The sequence below is a fragment of the Triturus cristatus genome, chromosome 4_2 (assembly GCF_964204655.1).
Source record: "Triturus cristatus chromosome 4_2, aTriCri1.1, whole genome shotgun sequence".
Taxonomy (NCBI): domain Eukaryota; kingdom Metazoa; phylum Chordata; class Amphibia; order Caudata; family Salamandridae; genus Triturus; species Triturus cristatus.
The window spans coordinates 213,397,985-213,417,417 of NC_140586.1; the positions used below are offsets into that span (position 1 = coordinate 213,397,985).

General features: G+C 46.6%; 1 protein-coding gene across 1 annotated transcript in view; it reads right to left on the bottom strand.

Annotated features, from left to right (window-relative positions):
* ADSL (adenylosuccinate lyase) overlaps positions 1–19,433 on the bottom strand; it is a 137,616-nt gene that overhangs the window by 10,092 nt on the left and 108,091 nt on the right. The window contains exon 6 of the mRNA XM_085601239.1: positions 2,749–2,795. Coding sequence (XP_085457365.1) covers positions 2,749–2,795 — 47 coding nt within the window. The remainder of the gene's footprint in view (positions 1–2,748; positions 2,796–19,433) is intronic.

Genomic DNA, 19,433 nt, shown 5'->3' on the forward strand with positions numbered 1-19,433 from the left:
GGAATCTGCCCCCAGCCCTCCCTGGCTGCCCATAATCTGGGTGTCCTATTTGACACCTCTCTTACCTTTGACAAACAGGTAAATAGGACGGTTTCCACCTGCTGTGGGGTTTGAAGGGTGTTGAGAAAGCTCACCCACTACCTCACGCCCGACGCTCGCAAACTAGTCTCGGTTGCTCTTTTATCTTCGCGCCTGGACTACTGTAATGCCCTCCACCTCGGGATTAACAACAATCTGGTCCACCGGTTGCAAGTGGTTCAGAACGCGGCAGCAAGGTTCGTTGTTAATGCCCCTAGGCGTTCCTCGGGAACCACGATCAGGAAACATCTCCACTGGCTACCGGTGTATGCCAGGATAAAATTCAAAACTTTGACCCTTGTTCATCGGGCTCTCCATGACGCAGGGGCCGAGGGCATCAGGTCTCTCCTGTCCTACTACACCCCAGGCAGGGCTCTGCGATCCACCAGTCTAAAGTTGTTAACCGTCCCCCGGGTTGTGAAGGCAAGGTGGGGAGGCAGGGCCTTTTTCGCCCTTGCCCCCAGACTTTGGAATGAGCTTCCCCTTGACCTTAGGAATCAGGAATCCCCTATTTTGTTTCGTCGAGCACTTAAAACTCTGCTCTTCTCTGAGGCCTATCCCTAATGTTTCTTTCCTGCTACTTGACTGATTGTTTTTTACATCTTCTGCGCCTTGACGCCCTTGGGCAAAGTTGCGCAATACAAATCCCCTATCAATCAATCAATCAATGAGGGGAAAGTAACAAGGAAAGGTCTTGTCCTACCTATGCATCTAACCTCATTCCATTCACAAAGGTACCCCCAGATGCCAGCAGCTCCCCATCACCTGTGAAGCCTCCTACAGATCTAGCCACTCCTTAGTCTTTGTCAACCTCTACATGCAGGCCCTTGCAATCCTACTGAACAAAAAGGGAAATCTTCCCATTCTGGAGAGCAAGTTCAGAGCTGTTATCCAACCTCTCATGGTCTTGCATCTGGATGGTGACAATGCACTGCTTCGCTGCCTCCCAAGCACCATACCTCCCCAATGTAAGGCATCCTACTCTGCGCAGCACACCTCAAGGGCCTGAGGAATTATTTGCGCATTGCACCTAGCCCGACACAAAACCAATTAATCCAATGACTTCCATTCATACTGCAAACCCTCTTCAAGACCAACTCTTCAAGACCAGCTGCACCATTTACACCACCATGGACAGCACACCCTACGTACCCAGTCCCTATCTATACACCTAGAATCTGGAACATCGGCCCTGTATCGATCAGGAAGGTCTCAATATTTCCTCAACACAGGAAAGACCCGACACCTCTTCAAAGAACACTGCATATAGAGGTCATAGAACGCCCCTCGTTGAACTCAACAACCTCTATAACCCCATCCTGTAAAGATTCACCAGTTGTATTCCTTTTGGCCCTGTATAGAGCTTTGCTGCTCTTAGCTAGGTTTGCACTATAAAATACCCATTTACAAAGAAACATTATTGCACTGAAAAAAGTAATGTGCGGTGGACTCTTGAAAGCAGGTGTGTAATCTATTGATCCAGAATTCAAGATCCCAGGAAAAGCAAGGAGCGTAGAGTCTCAGAACCTCAGGAAAGCATTAACAAAGGGGCTTACACCCCAGGAAAAGCAAGGGGGAAGCACTTGGACCCTCGGGAAAGCAATGAGCAGGACTAAGATCCTGGGAAAAGCAGCAGGCGTAAGTCACTAACACCTGGAGAATGCATAGAGCAATGGATTCAGCCCATATGGGAAAGCAACAAGTGCAGGAATCATACCCAGGGGAAGGAAACTGGCGCCAGGGCCAGACTGCAGTGAAAGCAACGAGTGAGAGACTCAAGCATGTTGTCCTACGTCTCGCCCTCTTTGCATTTCACCTCTATGGGAAATAGCTAAAGGTCATTCTCTGAACATTTTAAAGAGGGCATGAAATTTCAGAGAGCCGATTAACAATTTTACTGACGGCTTGAGAAAGTACAAATATCATACTGAACCAGAATCTTCTTAGAAGTCACTCATAAAAAACGTTCAATTAATAGGGGGAGCTATGATGAGCATGATTTGCAGTGTGAGGGTTGCAATCTATTTGCATTATTTCTGAGGGGACTGATTAGCCTAAATGTTCAACCGCTTTTGAAAATTATTTGAGCAGGAAAGTACTACTGTTGCGGGCTGCATGTTGCACAGCCCGCAAGGTGCCCAAAGACAGAGAGGGACGAATGGCCTGTGAAACAGACAAAGGTGAAGTGACATAGGCAAAATGATAAGAGCAAAACTCGAGAGAACAGTTGGCACACAATACGAGTGTAGTCAGAGGCATCTTTGTAGTGGGTGGCAAAGTATTGCCTCTACCGGTTGCCATTAGTACCCGTCAGTGTCCAGTGAGAGAGACCTTAGATTACAAATGGCTGAAGTTGAAAAATCTTGAAACCCTCAAGGAGCAACACACAAATGAAGCAGACTAGATCAATGTAAGGAGGTGCAGTTCCTGATGAAAATGCATTTGCCACTGTTTCTGCTGCACTGACACAAAGTCTTTTCATGGTTATGCTCAACTGTGTTCACTGTAATCTATTAAAGTCAACCAGTGCTAGTGACCTATACCTTACCACCGTAATGGTAAACTTAAGAACACAACAAGTCTACCTACAGTCAGCAGAGGAGACCTAGAGGCCACAGAATATTTCCTTTACTTATGTAAAATAGAACAGCTCTTATTTTCCACCCTTACCGTTTAAACCCGGCCATCTCAGTCACCAGACGGTCCAGTTCTTCCACCTGGAATAAGAAAATAAATTTAAGAGAAAAATTCTAATTTGTGGCTGATGAGCAGAAGCCTTGAATGAGCTCTATGCAAGCAAGAACTGAGAAGTTTATGGTGTTTCCAGTAATGTTTAGTCTTTTTCTCTCCCTGGGAGAATTTTTTAGGATGATACCCTCTGCATAGCACCCTATTTTGAAAGATATGGATGGTAGTTAGATTCCCGGGGAGGCTTTTGCACACTACCTTCAACTTCCCAGCTGCTGCAGAGACCTTACAGGGACACCATCTCTTCCACTGATCGTTTTTAGGGAACTAGGTTTTTCTTTTTTGCGTAAGCACTCCACAAGTCAGCCTGTATTTTCTAGCTGTCTCTTTTGTGTGCTTTTCTCCAACTCTTGCTCTGTGTTAATCTATAGGGTCCATCTGCATCTGTACAAGCATTGCTCTCTTTCATTTGTGTTTGTTCCGAGTACTCAACAAGAGCGCATGTGTTTTCCAGCTGTCTCCCTTGTGTGCTTCTCTCCCACCCCCCTCTCAGTGTTGTTCTCTCTTGTCCACCTGCTTCTCACCCAGCATAGCTCTGTCGCCTATGCGTACGCCAAAAGAAACTGACATTTCTGGCACTGCACATGTCCCCCATTGTAGCTCTGTACTAGTTTCCTGGCAGGGACCCGCACTTGAGGAAAGCCTGGTCCTGCTGGGAAAAGGGGGATCACATATGAAGCGCCAATTTGTTCAAATGATCAGTGTTTTGTAGCTTCCGCATCTTCTATAGGAAGAGGAATTAGACTTTCACGGAGGAAGAACTGGATCTGCATTCCTGAAAGCACTGCTGAAAGACGCAAGTAATGGCGGTCCTCTGCATGTGGCCCTTTGAGAATATAGTATTATATTTATGTAGTGCTCACTTCCCCTATGTGTGGCACTATAATCCTCAGCAACATGGGCAGCATGCTACGATGTGGCATATTTAACGCTTTGGGGAACAGTAAGACTCTACGCATTCACATGCGAACCAGTGCATCATAATCTTGTTCTCCACCTTTACAACACAATGGCTTATTTTGATTCCGTTTCAGTTGCCTATTTAAATTTCCTAATACCATACTATGTAAGTGCAGTGAGAAGTGAGCACATGTGGGAATTATTAGGGCAAATGTCAAGACTTTGACTGAACATTTCAGCCATTTTACAACACAGAACACTTACCAGCCAAACATGGTTCTGACTTCGAGCCCTTCATTCTACCCACCACTAAAAGGAAGCCATTATAGCTGTTCTGAAATCACAAATCTTTAGCGGAAGCTTGCCAATCACAAGAACTTGGATTTGTTCCCTTTCTGATTCTGTTTTATTTCAGGACATCTTTGAAGAAAAGATTTGAGCTCAGGGGTGTTTCACCAATTTTAATTCCCTCAACTTTCATCTTTCTAATGTTGTGTTTCCTATATATTTTATTGTTTTGGAAAACGTATTTCCTTGAACCTATAGAAGAAAGCCACTGCATCTAACAACTGCCACCCAGAGGGTACTTTATTTGGTTGAGTTTGCTTTGGGTAACAAGGAATAGCAAGTTGAACCAACATTCATTCATGAGTGGTTACTCTGCTCTTCTTTGCATTCAATCTGTGATTTTAGACATTTATGTTAAAAAAAACGACTATGAGGATGAAAAGACTAAAGCCTGAGCTAGATATGGTACCTGGGACTTAAATAAACAGATCTAGATATTTGGGGCAACTGATTTTTAAACTCCAGTGAAAGGGTACAAGGGACAACTGAAAAAAACTTGTACAGTGAGCTGTCTGAGGGTCTCTGTATGTTTGCCAGTATAAATGAGTGTGTCCCTAAAAATTTCATAAGCATTGCACATCCAATGTCAGTGCTCAGTTTTTGAAAAGCTTCACCTCTGGTGTACCCAGTAGCATGGAGACCGCCCAGTGCTTTGAGTGGACAGAAATGGATAGTTATTTGTTCTTAGGAACGTGAGAAAACGTTTTCTTTGCGCTATTAGTCTTTATTTCGTTACTAAAGGAGGAAATCAGACCATATTATGTCGAACCTATAAGACAACTGAAAAAGAGACCCATTGTTAGACCAAGATCTTACCGTGGTCTTAAGACCCACGCATTGCTAACTATTGGTTGGCTTCATTGTCAATCTTGCTTGCTGAGTCCATCATGTTTGTTCCTCTCCTGGAGCATGGCCTCCTTACTTGTGTCCTTCTACTGCCCCCTTTCAGAGAACTATTTTTTTGCTAAAGCATTCCACAAGAGTCCATGTGTTTAATGGTGGTCTCCCTTGTGAACTTCTCTCCCTCCCGCCTGCTCCTTGTTGCTCTCTGTAGTCTCTGTGCTTTTCTCCCCATTCTAATCTCTCACATTTTTTTTGTTTAAGTTCTCCATGAGTGCATGTGTTATCATACTGATCTCTCCCTCCGGCACCATATTGCACTACCACATCCATGCGCTTCTCTCCTCACCACCTTGCACTCGGGGGTGCTCCCTCGACCGAATACTCCTGTGGTGACCCACCCCCTCGGTGTGCTGCATTTCCATTTCTTTCTCCCACCTACTCCTCCATTCTTACCAATTCCCAACACCCGCAATCCTTTTCAGGTCTAGCTATCCTGTCTGAAGAGGGGTGAAACCCCGAAACCGGTCCGAGGATGCTTGTTTCCAGTCCAGGGAGGACCTGGCTTGGCAGTTCGGGCTGGACTGTTCCCATGAGGCACAGGGTCAAGACTGATTTGCATATGACTGGGTTCAAACTGGAACAGCATGGTGAGCAAAAAAACGATGGATTTAGGCCCAGATCTCTGTACTTGGGTGAATGTATGACATTGTTCTACATTCTGTCCAACTGTTTTTGCGTTTGTCACCCCGAGTGGGAAGGGTATGCTCAGACTTGAGTCCCTTGCTCTCCATGCCACTGGAATCAAGCTATCCTGGCTGAAGAGGGGTGAAACCCTGAAAACGGTCCTAGGATGCTTGTTTCCAGTCCAGGGAGGGCCTGGCTTGGCAGTTCGGGCTAGACTGTTCCCATGAGGCACAGGGTCAAGACTGATTTCCACATGGCTGGGTTCAAACTGGAACAGTATGGTGAGCAAAAAACGATGGATTTAGGCCCAGATCTCTGTATTGGGGTGAATGTATGACATTGTTCTACATTCTGTCCATCAACTGTTGTTCTAGCTTGAGATAGTGCATGCGCTGTGCCACTTGGTAGACATTTTTTCTTTAGCTTAAAGGGGGCCTAGAGCCCACCCACTGACTGAGTATATCATCACTCTTATTTCTGTGCTTTTATTTGATTAGCTCTTTATTTCTCCTCTTTGTGTGTTTGTCCCTCCTGTAGCGCATGGCCAAAGTACTGCTTTTGTTTCCACTGACTCACTGAGTGTCCTTCCACTGCTCACACTTTGACATTTCCTGCATTTCACTCTTTCGGAGGAAGCAGCACTCCATAATACTGCATCTTTGAGGAAGAACTTATTAATATTGCATCTGTTCGCAGGCCAGCTATTTCCAACCCACCACCTTTCCTGCCTCAAACATGTTTCACAGTGGCAGAGAAATGTGATTTTCTAATAGTGCATGTACATTATATTTTTCAGAATTTTGCTGTTTTTGTGGTATGAAAGATGGATCCTTCCTTGTTGCCTTTGCCCACTTCCTCCCATCATCAGTCCTTTTGGCCATTCTCTCCGAATCTCCGCCATTGTTGCGGCTTCAAATATGCTGCACCTAAAGTGCGAAAGTCTATTTTCAAAGTGTGCGTTTCACTTAAATATTTTTAACTTTTGCTGTTTTAGTTGAATTGCAGATATGATTTCCTTCCTGTTGCCGTCCCTCCCTCCGCCAGTGTTGTCTATGTTATTTTTACCTGCTCCCTCCTTCCCACCCTCTGCTGCTGTAGCTCTTGACCCCTCTCTACATTACCCTACAATACAATGCCAGGCCACAGCATACGATACAATTACATAAATGACCAGCCAACTCATGCTATTCAATGACAGGCCATATCATACGGAGTGCGTGTGGCAAAAGTTTTTTTCTGATTTTGTGTTGGTTTAGTTGTATTGCAGACATGACATTCCTTCGTGTTGCCCCCTCTCCCATCTGTATGTTTTACCTTTACCCGCTACCATTCACCCTCCCTTCTCTCCGTCAGTGTTGCCTCCCTCCCACCCTCTGTTCCTGTGACTTTTGATCCCACTCTCCGTTTTTAGGTCTCGCGCCTAGCGTTGCAGTGCGTAGCACTGCTCACGCAGCGCGAGACCTCTTGTACGGGTTTCTGAAAGCGGATCACACGCTCGTGCATGTGATCAGGCTTTCCCCGGCTGCCATTGTGTTTTTTTAACAAAACTAAGGTACGCAATTGGGCAAAGGCGGGCGCATGTCCCGCCTTTGCTCTGCCCATTCCCGTCTGTGTGTAGCATGCGAAGCAGCGCGCGTTCGCCTCGCTGCCGCGCTCCCGCTCCTCTGTGGTGCGTGCACACCACTAGTTTTGATTCCCGGCCCTGCACCACTGATTTGTTTTGCTTGTTCTAATCTCAGCTTCCGCAATCGAACAAAATTGCTTTCATGTGAAAAAAGCTAACTTTCTCGCTGAACCTAATTTTCTAAATCCGTCAAAATTAGGAGCGTCTGATAAGCAAACCACGACCACAGAGTTGTGTTGAAGATGACAATTATTCGAACCATTCCGGTCGGACTGGTAGCGCATAGAAGCGCTTCAGCTAGCTGTTGTGCGATATGGAAGTCTCCTCACTCACCGAACACGCTGTCTGCTTAGCCTTGTAAATGAATATGCTACTTACCAGTATGCATCTGTTCTTGGCATGTAGGGCTGCTGACATTCATATCTGTGCATAGATCGCCGCCTAGTGTTGGGTCCGGATGTTTGCACGTTGTTGTCCTGGAAGAGTCTTCGAAGTATCCTGAGATAGGTGACTCCTCCCCTGGACCACAGTGCGCATGGGCATCCTCTCCATCCTCAGATTGTTTTTCGCCATTGTGGCAGTGATGGAGTAGATACAGAAAGTGATGACCATGCTATACAGTAATTCTGAGAGCTGCAGCTGCTACAGGCGCCGGGGAGGAGGGTGGGCGATATGAATGTCAGCAGCCCTACATGCCAAGAACAGATGTATACTGGTAAGTAGCATATTCAGTTCGAGGCATGTGGGCTGCTGAATTCATATCTGTGCATAGAATACATAGCAGTACCTCCCATTAGCGGCGGCCACCAGTGCCAGCTGCAGCGGTCTGAAAAACAGTTTTGAGAACAGCCTGTCCTACAGCTGCTTGCTGTTTTGAGTGTACATCTACGCAATAGTGTTTGGTAAATGTATGTATAGTGGACCATGTGGCTGCTCTACATATATCCTGTAAAGGAATGTTTCCCAGGAAAGCCATGGAGGCCCCTAACTTACGTGTTGAGTGGGCTCGTGGGGGAATTGTTAATGTGCGTTTAGCCTTTTGATAGCAAATTTGAATACATTTAACGATCCATCTGGCTATACCTGCTTTGGAGATGGCGTTGCCTTTGTGTTGTGGAGAAAAGGCAACGAAAAGTTGTTTTGTCTTCCTAAAGTCTTTAGTTCTGTCTATATAGTACATGAGGGCTCTTTTGACATCTAGTGTATGGAGCATTCTTTCAGCGACATTTTGTGGATTCTGAAAGAAAACAGGCAGTTCAATAGTTTGATTGATGTGGAACTGCGATATTACTTTAGGCATGAATTTGGGGTTGGTGCGTAGTACAACCCTGTTTGCGTGAACCTGTATGAATGGCTCTTGAATGGTTAGTGCCTGGAGTTCACTAACTCTTCTTAACGAAGTGATTGCCACTAGGAAAGCTACTTTCCAGGTGAGGAATTGAATCTCACATGAGTGGAGAGGTTCGAAGGGTGGACCCATCAGTCGGGTGAGGACCAAGTTGAGGTTCCACACTGGTGCTGGTGGGTGTCTTGGGGGAATTACTCGTTTAAGTCCCTCCAAGAAGGCTTTGATGGCAGGCACTCTGAATAAAGAGAGGTGCTGCCTGTTTTGGAGATAGGCTGCTATTGCGGTTAAATGGATACGTATTGAGGTGTATGCCAGATTGCATCGGTATAGGTGTAAGAGGTAACAGATTATGTTTTGAATGGATGCGTCTAGCGGGTTAATGTCATTGTTATTGCAATAAATGACAAACCTCTTCCATTTGGCTGCATAGCAAGCTCTGGTAGTGGGTCTCCTAGCTTCCTTAATGATCTCCATACAGTCAGGTGGCAGGTTTAGGTAGCCAAACTCTAGGACTTCAGGAGCCAGATTGCCAGGTTCAGCTGTTGCGGATCTGGGTGCTGAATTTCTCCATGGTTCTGCGTCAAATGCGCGGGTTTGATCCGCAGCCTTTGATGCGGCACCACGGAAAGTTCCAGAAAGGCGGTGTACCATGGCTGGCGTGCCCATGTTGGAGCAACCAGGATGAGTGTGAGTGAGTGCTGTCGCAGTTTGCGTGCCACCAGCGGTATCAACGGCGCTGGGGGAAAAGCGTACGCAAATCTGCCGGACCAATTCATCCATATCGCATTGCCCTGCGACTGTTTATGTGGGAACCTGGCGGCAAAGCTTTGGCATTTTGCGTTTTCGCTTGTGGCGAATAGGTCTATCTCTGGATGACCCCACTGTTGGAAGTACAGTTGGAGTACTGACGGGTGTAGCTCCCACTCGTGCATCCGGTGGCTGTGTCTGCTGAGCAGATCCGCCATCTGGTTGTCCTTGCCGGGGAGGTGTTCCGCCATGAGGAATATGTTCCTCTGAATGGCCCACTTCCACATGCTCTGAGCCAGATGAGACAACTGTGGAGAGTGCGTTCCTCCCTGCTTCTGTATGTAGTACATGGCAGTCATGTTGTCCGTCCGGATCAACACGACTTTGTTGCACAAGTGTACCTTGAAGGCTTTCATTGCCAGGAAGATTGCCATCAGTTCCAGAAGGTTGATGTGCATCTTCTTTTGTTGTATTGTCCATAGTCCCTGCACTGTGTAATTGAGTACATGAGCTCCCCAACCCTGGAGAGACGCGTCCGCTGTCAGTATTATTTGTGGAACAGGCTCGTGGAACGGTCGGCCCTTGCAAAGGTTTTGTGGATTCCACCAATGCAGAGAGTTGTATGCCCGACCGCTCACCAACACTAGGTCTTTTAATTGCCCGTGAGCCTGATTCCATTCACGTGCCAAGCACTCCTGAAGCGGGCGCATATGTAGTCTCGCGTGCGGGACTATGAAAATGCAGGAGGCCATCATGCCTATCAACTGCATGAACACTCGCGCAGGAAGGGAGCGTTTGGGTTTGAACTTTGAGATTAGCATTTGCATGCCGTTGATTCTCACTAAATTTGGCTGAGCTGTGGCTGCCAGTGTCTATGGTCGCACCTAGGTACTGTTGTACGTGTGCGGGTTGGAGATGTGATTTTGGGTAATTTAGTGAGAATCCCAGACTGTGAAGAAGGTGAATGGTGCGGGACATGTGGCTGGCACATTGCTGGGCTGACTTTGCCTGAACAAGCCAGTCGTCCAGGTAAGGGTAGACGTGAATGTGTTGCCTCCGTAGATGTGCAGCCACCGTAGCTAGGCACTTTGTGAAAACTCTGGGTGCTGTTGTCACGCCGAAGGGGAGGACTTTGAATTGGTAGTGCTGCCCCTGAATAGTGAACCTGAGATATTTTCTGTGTGACGGGTGTATGGGTATGTGGAAATACGCATCTTTGAGGTCTAGCGTGGCTAGGAAGTCTTCTTGTCTGAGCAGCGGGAGAACCTGCTGTAGGGTGAGCATGTGGAAATGCTCTGAGAGAATGTAGTGGTTGAGGGGTCTCAGGTCTAGTATAGGTCTGAGTGACCCGTCCTTTTTTGGTATTAAGAAGTACAGAGAGTACACCCCTGTCCCTTGCTGGTGGACGGGCACGACCTCTATTGCGCCTTTTTGCAGCATACTTAGCACTTCCTGCTGTAATAATGCTAAGTGCTCTGAGGACATAGCACGGTGCTTTGGCGGTATTGTGCGTGGAGTGGAGGTTAATTCGAGGCAGTAACCGTGTTGGATAACATCTTTGACCCACCTGTCCGTGGTGATGGCATTCCACGTGGACAGGAACCGCTGGAGTCTTCCCCCGACAGGTGTTATGTGGTCGGGGGGAAGGGTGAGGGCGTCACTGTTTGTTTTTGGGGGAGGACCTGGTATTGCCGTAACCGCGTCCTCTGCCCTTTGTGCTGGAGCCACGATATCCACCTCGGGTGTTTTTATCGTAGGTACTCTGTGTGCCCCCTTTATTGTAGGTTTGCTGTGACCCCTGTCCTCTACCCGCTCCTCTATCTCCGGGGCGACGAAAGGAGCCACTACGAAGTGTCTGCGTTTGCAGAGCCCCCATTGACTTTGCAGTGTCTGTGTCTTTTTTGATCTTTTCTAGGGTGGTGTCAACCTCTGGTCCGAATAAGTAGTCGGGGTTGACAGGCTGATTGAGGATGTTATTTTGAACCTCAGGTTTGAATCCGGAGATTCGTAACCAGGCGTGTCGTCGTAGCATGACGCTGGTGTTTATTGCTCTCGCAGCTGTGTCGGCGGCATCCAGTGCACACTTAATGGATGCTTTTGTGAGAAGTTGTCCCTCCCTGATGAGGAGCTCCGCTGCCTCTTTGTACTCGTCTGGTAGATGTTGGAGTAGGGGCTCTAACGTGTCATAGTGTGAGCGATCGTAGCGAGCTAGGAGCGCCTGAGTATTGGCAATGCGCCATATGTCTGCCGCCTGGGCTGCAATCCTTTTGCCGGAGGTCTCCAGCACCTTGGACTCTTTGTCCGGGGGAGGAGCATCACCAGTTGTCTGCGAGTGTGCCCGCTTGCGAGCGTTAGCAACTACGATGGAGTCCAGAGGTAACTGGCCTCTAATGTACGTAGGGTCCCCAGGTGCGGGCTTGTATCTTTTCACGATCCTGGGGTTTATTACCCGTGCCCTGGTTGTTTCCTTGAAAATGTCCTTTGCCGGCTTGAGGACACCTTTTAACATGGGCAGAGTCTTTACAGTCCTCTCTGAGGATGCAAAAGTGTCCACCAAGAAATCGTCCTCGATTGTGTCTGAGTGGAGTTGCACTCCATGATTGGCTGCGGCACGTTCAATGAGGGCGTTGAATGCAGCAGTGTCCTCTGTGGGAGATGTTTTTGCGCCATAAAGCTGCGTGTCCTGGGTATCCATAGCGGCACCCGGGTCTACAGGGTCATCCCAAGCTTTATTAGGGTCCCGCTGGTCCTCAGGGTCCATATCCCTGGGGTAGGTGGTGTCGTCACCCATGTAGTCCTCTATTGCGTCCGTGTCGGAGTGCGCCGGAGAAAAGGACTGTGGATCTGGATAGGAGATGTGGAGGCGTTCATAAAGAACTGGTTCAGATTCAGCCGGTAGTTTTTGCTTTAAGCCTGCTCGGAAGTGATCTTCCGCTTTCGGAGCATGAGCCTGTCGGCGTCGATGAAGTGGGACGGTGATGTCCCAGTAGGAGAGTGTTCAGTAGATGGGGACCTTGTCTGGGTGACACGTGTTCTGATCTCGAATAGTTTCGGCGCCGTGGATGGCGGCAAACCAAAGGTGATGTTGGTTGGTGCCGAAGGTGCCTTTTCAGCCTTTTTCGGCTCGGAGCCCGACGTGGCCTGGAGGGCTGCCTTTTCTCTGATATGTTGCAAGGACGCTGCAACTTGTCGCACCTGGAACGCCGACGGTTCTTTGGCGCCGAGTGGTTCTGTAGAGGTAGGTGTGGACTTCTTTGGAGCCACAGGGTCATCGAGTCGAGGAGAGGTAGAAGCTGTCGACGGCGTCGATGATTGGACCGTAGTCGCTGCTTTCGAGGTGGATTCCGATGGAGCGGCCATTTTAACCTTGGTGGTCGTTGCCGATTGTTTCTGTGCCGGGGGCCGAGGCGCTTTGGTGGTACCGATGGCCTTTCTCTTTGGATCGGCGCCGACATCGGCTGCAGCGAGTTCGGCACCGAAGTCCCTTTTGGTGCGGTCGGAGCCGACGGTTTTGGCTGGCGTCGAAGGAGTGGTGGTCTTCGAGCCGACCAGTGTCAGTTTCACTTTCGGTTTCTGTTGAACCGGTGCGATGATTGGTTTCGTGGAAGGGAAACCAGTCTTTTTGGGTAATAATGGCTCTCGCTGGATGTCCGAGGCCGGGCCAGAGGGCGGGGCCGAAGAACTGCGGGATTGATCTCGGGTAAGGCCCGAAGGCGATCCTTCGACCGGAGCCGTAGACTGACGCACTGTGATAGCCTCCGTTTGGACGGGTAGGCCCTGCTCGTCACCAGAGCTACCTTCTTCGGCCCCTAAGGCCTCATCGTAGTCTCCTACCTCATCGTCGTCTTCTTCCCTGTGAAAAAGCTCTTCATCTACGTCTTCCGATCTGGAACCGTGTTCGGAAGCGGGGCTGGAGTGTATGTTTTCCACGCTTTCAACATCTTCGTCCTCGGTGCTGAAGATGTTGGTCGGGGCCGGTGCCGCTTGCTGCGCTTCTAGTCTCGCGGCTCGTCGATTCCGGAGAGTCTTTTTGGATCTGAATCGGGCACAGGCCATACATTTCGATTCGTCGTGGTCTGGCGAGAGGCACTTGTTGCACACCGGGTGGACGTCGATATGTGAATATTTCGCGTGGCAAACAGGACACCGCTTGAATGGGGTCCTGGATTCCATTGTCGATGTAAGGTCGATGGTCGGATGAAACGGATCCGAAAAAGTTGTTAAGGTCGCTAAACTAGCAAGTAAACTGTCGATACCGATCGGGAACAGTACCGACGAAACTAAAGGCCTTTTGGCCTGAAAACTAAATTTTCCTAACTTGAGTCAAGATAAGCACATCCGAACCCAATGGCGGAAAAAAACAATCTGAGGATGGAGAGGATGCCCATGCGCACTGTGGTCCAGGGGAGGAGTCACCTATCTCAGGATACTTCGAAGACTCTTCCAGGACAACAACATGCAAACATCCGGACCCAACACTAGGCGGCGATCTATGCACAGATATGAATTCAGCAGCCCACATGCCTCGAACACAAGAGAATCGTATTGTTCACAAATTGCTTTGAAGTGAAGAGAGTTTGCATGTAGAACGTACATTCATCAATGCCAATGTGTACAGGGGCAGCTGGTCTGCCACCGTCTGCAGCCACCAAGCTGGCAGCGCTACCCTGAGGCAATATCCGCCTCTCCACCCGGACAAGAGCCGGTACGCACCAGGGCGCAGGGCACCAAATGACATCCCGAATCAGGTTAAAAAGACAGATACAATCGACCTAGTCATGCTAAAAGGAAGTGCTATACAACCACCAAATAATTGGGATACAAAACCGTATGTACCAAGCTTGATATTTAGGATACGTATATAGCATAAACAGGAAAAAAAGTTTAATATGGCAACACAACTATAATATGAATTTTTTGCGAATTAGCCAGAAAGAGAATAAAAAACGGCTAAGAGCAAAAACTATTGGACAGTGATCAATTCTTATGTAAAATGAAAACCGCAAGACTATCTAGCAGCTCACTTTAGATTGTTTCTAAAAAAAGAAGTATATGCTGTTTCGGTTTGGAGTACACGAAACTAAGGATTTGCAACCAAGTTGGAAAGGGAAATATCATAACGCAACTTGTAGACTATGTGGACATCATAAGGAGTCCCAATGCCACGTGATGTGTCTGTCCTACAGCCAGTGAAGCGAGAAGAACGCTTTTAAAACCAATTTTAAAAGAGCTTAATATTCGTACTTGTAGGCAGACTTACCCGCTGGGCAGGGGGGGGGATCAGCAAACATTTTAATTTGTCGAGGTGTAAAGTTTTTAACCTTGATTGACACAAAAAAAAAAAAAAAGGACATTGAATCTGTGAATATGGTTACTAATGAGTTGGAAAATCTTGTACAGATCTAGACATAATGATGCACTTTACCGTGATCTTGTGAAAATGGTTATTAATGAGTAGGAACATTTTTGTACATATCCAGATATAATGATGTATTTTATCATGAAATTGTTTTTTTTAACTTACATTGTAATAATTTTAAGTGTTATTTTTTATGGTTGTAAAAAACCAAATAAAGAATTTCTTCTATTGGCCCGGAAGTATCTGTTTTTAAAATTCTGAACACAATCTAGTACTGCCTAGCACCCAAGTTGAGGCATAATGGTCTAATCCATCTCCTACGTAAATGCCGATACTTGGGACAAAAAAACTAAATGTGTTCTTCAGTTTCATCAACTTCACGGCAGGCAGGACAAGTGTCTAAAACTAGACCGATCGCATCTTTCCCCGGAAATTTCAATAGCAAGTTACCATATCTAAACCTAATATACAAACTTTTAGCAAGGGGGGTGAAATCAGGTCAAGAAAAGATTCAAATAAAAAGAATGATTTTATATTTAAAAAGTTGGATGTTAACTGGCCGCTTGTTTGATTATTAGTATAATGCTCCACCACTACCTTCCAATACATAGCTTTAAGGGTCGAAATATCGCATCTAGTGGCCCTTTCTGGGTACTCCCACAAAACCATCAAGTTCAATAATTTACACCATTTAGCAATATGTTTGAACCAAGGAAGTTGTTTTGCCCCGTTGAGCGCCAGGACCTCCCGTAGGGAGTTCCGATAGTCAATTAATTGAGGAGTAGTCCATAGACGCAACCAATAAGTTAGGGGTCTCAGGGCAGCCAGATCGCTGATTCTCTTTATCCCAAGATCACCAAAAAGTGGGGTTAGTGGTGTTGTAACAGCTAGCCAGATGAGAGCCCTAGCAAAATTATTCTCGCCAATCGTTAATTTACGGGAGTAAATCCCCATTTCTCTGCTCCATACAGAGCTCCACTTTGGGCTTTTGCACGATAAATTTCAAATGCCGGTGAGAGGGGTTGGGTATAAGATTGTTTAAAAAATCTTAGTACTGATTTAGATCTTTGGCATAGTATTAAGAAGCTCTACCTCAATTGATATTCCCAACTAAGCGTCTCATTCAGGCCTATACCTAAGTAATCAAAACTTTTTACCTGTTCCAAAGGTTCATGTAAGATCTTAATCTCTCGTATGCCACCCCGTACTTTATCGAACACCATACATTTTGTTTTTGAGGTGTTCAGTTCCAATTTCCTCTCCTTACAAAAGCTCAGAAATGTATCCAATAAGACCTGTAAGCCCATAGGAGTTGTAGATATTAATAGAGAATCGTCTGCAGAGAGCAAGATGGGGACTTTTGCATTGTTCAACGAAGGGGCATCATTCTTACAACCCATTAAACAACTCACCACATCATTAATAAACAGGGAAAACAGTGTGGGGGCAAGAACACACCCTCGGCGCACCCCACGTTGAATCGAAATCCTCTGTCAATTCCCCGTTTTTCCCCCACCTGATCTGGGCATAATTGTCCTTATGCAATCTGGCAATCATGGACACCAAGTCTTTCGGGGCACCTTGGTCAAGCATGGTCTTCCACAACAAATTGCGCGGAACTAAATCAAATGCGGCTCGCAGGTCCACAAAAGCTACGTAGAGCCACTGTTTCCTAAGTAGCACGGACTTCCATGCTAACAGGGAAAATCTGAAAGCTTGGTCACACGTGCTAATTTTAGCATGAAAGCCCGCCTGGGCTGGAGACAATACCATATTGTCATCCATCCATTCTTGGACTTTGTCTAAAACTTGCCTGGCAAAAACCTTCTGTAGGTTGTCTACTAGACTGATAGGTCTATAATTGGAGGGGATAGCAGGATCGCCCTATTTGAAGATTATTAACTCTGCTCCCCTCCATGTTTCCGGAATATCCCCACCAGCCAGTATACAGTTAGACAGAAGGTTTATGTACGGTCCCCATATCATGGGTTCTGATTTGTACAGATCCCCCGGTATCAAATCGGGTCCGGGGACTTTACCTGCTTTTAGTTTACCGATTGCTGATACAGTGTCCTCTAAGCTAAAGACTAGCGATGGATTATTTGTGGTCCCATCAGGAACAGTAATATCTAAAGTTGGGGCAGCCTGGCCAGTATGTGGGCCTACGGTAACCACATCAGAATAGAAGCTGGGAAAATGGTCCACCCAAACCTCCTGCTGAATATGATGGTTATTGGAAATAAAGTTCTCCACGCTGCCCCTAGATACAATAAGCCAAAACATGCGGCTATCTCTAACTTGGGCTGCTAAGACCAGATCGTTCCAGTTTGTGTCAGCGTATTCACTTTGGTTTTACTAAGTGCTACTCTATAAATGTTAAGAGCAGAAATTATGTCAAGTCTAGAGCGCTCTCTAACTGCTATTTGTAAGGCCTTCTTAGCTCTCTTGCAGTCGTCGTTAAATCAGCTGCGATCCCATCACGACTATGTTTTGAGAAGACTGTGTAGGGCTTCAAAAAGCTCTTTATGTTCTGCAATAACATACGAAACATCAGACAGATCAGTACTATCCTTATGGCTACACATATTGGTTAAAGAGGCCACTAGGAACTTGTATATTCTAGTGTAGAGGTCCTGGTCAGCTTGAATTTTAGGCCATGTGACTTCTGCGGTTGTTGGTTGGGCACGGCTCTATTAATTTGGAAATATGGCAATGAACATCCCTATCCAGGTCCTTGCCCTTCAGTTTTAAAAGCAAAGAGATATGATCACAGTCTGTCCTTGGTTCAATGATCATATCTTCCACTAATAACCATATTCTAACATCAGCAAAATACAATCTATGATGCTTGTGTAGGCACCCCTCTTGAAAGTAGCCTTTGAAGGAGTTCTCCCGTTACAGGCCCTCAGACTCCTACCAGCGGTTAAGGAAGCAATCTGTAATGAAACGTTTGAGTAACGTTGACCATGTTTACCAGCTACCAAATTGCGGATGCCCCATATCTCGTCCTTCCTCTTCGAGTGAAGCACTTAATAGAGCGGAGGGTTCAAACACGGTGTTAAAGTCCCCTGCGACTATAATTTTAGAATTTGCTTGATAACCTCCCACTAGATCGTCTAATAGTGAAACTACCATAGATTCACTGCTAAAAGGTTCTGACCTAGCATAAACATTTAGCAAGGTCAGGATTAGGCCAGACGGAAATGTAAGCTGAATGCCTATAATGTCAAGAGAATTTATTAAAAGTTGCTTGTACCTATAGGCTACGGTGTTTTTAACCAATATTAACAATCAGCCACTGGCCCTACCTGTCGTTTTTGGAGAGAGAGCATCCACACAATAGGAGGTGTAGCCAATAATATACACCTTATCTACGGCCCAGGTTTTTTGGAATACACAGATATCAGTGTTTCCTATAGCAGTAAACCATTCAGGATCTTGAAGTTTGTAGTGTATCCCTGCTAAGTTCCAGGATAATAAAGTTAAGCTGTTTTGTCCTGTTTCTGCCAACAGGGACACCCCCAAAAGCATCTGCAGCACCATTGGTTGTATTAATTATCTCCTCAGTAGTCACAGTTGAAAGGATTCCCGACTACCGCTCCAATATTAAGATTAACGTCCTGAGGCTCGTGGGTTGGAGCACTATCAACGCTCAGAAAACTATGGGTAACACATTAGTGTGTATGTCCAGAATATGCCCAAACTCCATATGTGGGCTACCAGTAGTAGGTTTCACAGTTAAGACCCTTGCCGTCTCTCTAAAATCAAAGATCCCCATATCTCCCACACCGGTATTAGATTGAGCTTTGGGCAAACTACCCCTCACCGGGACTACATTCTCGGATCTTCCTCTATCCAGTGGGATATCAAAGGGGTCAGTCAATCATTTTCATCTAAAGGGATAAAAACATCAAACTGGTTGCTGACTGGGATTGCATATCTGGCCTGCCTCTGCCCTGCCCCCCCCGCCCCCCCCCCCCCATTAAAAACTCCCCAAATGGTACCTGTGCCATACGGTGATGTTTATAAAAATATCCAAGGGGTAAGATACTGATCCCCGTTTGGGCCATCAACCAATTACATGCCCTTTCTAAAATCGCATGAACTAAGTTGGGTGATCCGAAGGAGATTACTACACAGGCACCTTCTCGAGACTTGTTCGAATTCCCTACCTAACTAACCCGTCTCACCATTTAAAATTTTGAATAAAGTGGGTTTCCTATCCTTGTCCTCCTGTTTAACTCATATAAAGATTTATTTTTCAGATTGGACCAATGTGCCGATGCTCCCGTGGACGATTTGGGGACATTGGCTAGCACTATCGTGTAAGGTGTTGCTTCCGGGGGCAGATGGAGTACGTCATTTCCTATCAATTCGCTCCCTGGTTTATTATAAACACCCTTATTCCTTTGGGACTGTGTTTCCTCAGTGCGTGCATGTTTAAGCTTGTTAGGGAGAGATGTCTTTTGGATATTTGGGCACTGTTCTTGTGTGTTTGGAATATAGGCTAAGTCCGTGGCCCTCAGTGAGGTTGCCCCCGCGCAGTTAGTGTCTTGGCTATTAGGAGGAATGGCAAGGGAAGCCGTTACAAGACCTAAACCAGGATTGGTAAATTCACTGTTAGAACTACGGTTAGACCCAGTATGCTGAACAGATTTAGAGCAGGTGGATCTAACCTGGGTTAACTGAGAGGAGTAAGTGTTCTTAGGGCTTGACTGCTTCTGCAAGTCTAGGGAAACAGCGCTTGCAAGTTT